The sequence below is a fragment of the Echinops telfairi genome, unplaced genomic scaffold (genome assembly GCF_000313985.2).
Source record: "Echinops telfairi isolate 266 unplaced genomic scaffold, ASM31398v2 ScPeMD7_28;HRSCAF=97, whole genome shotgun sequence".
Taxonomy (NCBI): Eukaryota; Metazoa; Chordata; class Mammalia; order Afrosoricida; family Tenrecidae; genus Echinops; species Echinops telfairi.
Genome location: NW_022103925.1, coordinates 4,148,971 through 4,150,571, shown reverse-complemented (window position 1 = coordinate 4,150,571; position 1,601 = coordinate 4,148,971). Strand labels below are relative to the sequence as shown.

At 58.6% G+C, this 1,601-nt stretch overlaps 1 protein-coding gene across 1 annotated transcript in view; it reads left to right on the top strand.

The window, feature by feature from the left end:
* PDE6B (phosphodiesterase 6B) overlaps positions 1–1,601 on the top strand; it is a 46,412-nt gene that overhangs the window by 19,744 nt on the left and 25,067 nt on the right. Inside the window, exons 7-8 of the mRNA XM_045289479.1 lie at positions 127–133; positions 1,217–1,387. Of these exons, the coding sequence (XP_045145414.1) occupies positions 127–133; positions 1,217–1,387 (178 nt within the window). The remainder of the gene's footprint in view (positions 1–126; positions 134–1,216; positions 1,388–1,601) is intronic.

Below are 1,601 nucleotides of genomic sequence, written 5' to 3'. Positions count from 1 at the left end.
CCCACCCCTGTGCCCGCCCGGCCCTCCCCCCATCCCCTTTGCCTGACCTAGGGCTGGGATCGCCCCCCAGAATCGGCCTGCACGTGCAACTGGGTCCACTGAGATGCCATTCTGCTCCTCTTTCAGATCTGTAACATCATGAATGCCGCTGCCGACGAGATGTTTCACTTTCAGGTATCTGTCGACGCCCCAGTAGGAGGTGTGGTTTTCTCAGGATGACAGGTGCTGGGGTTGGAATAGCCCTTGCGGCCTGAGAACAATGGGTAGAATCCCAGTGGCTGGCAGCAAAGTGCATAGACTTCTGCCGAGGGTCTGCGGGTTGGCTGGGGCGCGGTGGATCCTGGCAGGGCTTGGTCGGGGCTCAGCTGATCCTGGTGGAGCTCAGCTGGGACTCGACTAAGACCAGCTCATGGATGAAGGTCTCCAGAACAGAAGATTCGTTTGATATTCCCCAGTTCTGTCTCACTGAGGGCTGCCCCCTGAACGGCCCCCTGCTCTCCCACCTCTGCCCTGCACACCCTGTTTCCATCCCTCCTCCTTTCCTGACCCTCTGAATTTGGGCCTTGGGTAGTGGCTGCTGCTCCTAAGGTCTCAAGTGGTTAGCCTAAGGGGTGGGCACCTCACCCGTGCAATTGTTCCCCCTGGTCCATCTGCCTGTTTGTTTGGGGCTCGGGGCCGGACTTGGCAGATCTTGACTGCGGGGCTCGGCTGGGCTGGGCTGGGCGTGGCTGGTTCGTGGCTGATCTTGGCTACGGGGCTCAGCTAGTCCTGACTGGGTCATGGCTGGTCTTAGCTATGGGGCTTAGCTAAGCTTAGCTGGGTCATGGCTGGTCTTGACTGTAAAGGTTGGCTGGGTTGGGCCGTGTGTGCCTGGGTCACGACAGATCTTGGCTATGGGGCTCCACTGGTCTGGGCCGGGTCTGGCTGGGTCATGGCTGATCTTGGAGATGAGGCTCAGCTAGTCTTGGCTGGGTCGTGGCTGATCTTGGCTATAAAGATTAGCTGGATGGGGTTGGACCCCAGCCCTTCTTGACTTTGGGGCTCAGCTGACCCTAGCTGGATCTGACTGGGCCACACTGCAGACTGAGCCCTGCAGAAAGTTCCAATCGACCAACGTATTTCTAGCTGGGGATGTATGGCCATGTGATGGAGCAGACTTTCCTGGGGGAGGAAGTGGGTCCACTGGGGCCGTGTTTAAGCGTGCTCCACCTCCGAGGGCCTCCTTGAGAAGCTGGTCTGCTCCTGCACGTTCCTGACCAAGGCCAGCATCGGAGGCCACGTGATCCCGATTCCAAATGAATACTTGAGACCCCCGTCGCTGTCGCTCGGCTATGGCAAATTCTCAGCCAGCCACAAGCTGTTCAACCACATGCGGGCCCTTCTTGGAGTGGACCCTTGACCATCCAGTGTGCACTGACCATCCAGTGTGCACTGACCATCCAGTGGACCCTTGACCATCCAGTGTGCACTGACCATCCAGTGTGCACTGACCATCCAGTGGACCCTTGATCATCCAGTGAGCACTGACCATCCAGTGTGCACTGACCATCCAGTGGACCCTTGACCATCCAGTGTGCACTGACCATCCAGTGTGCACTGAC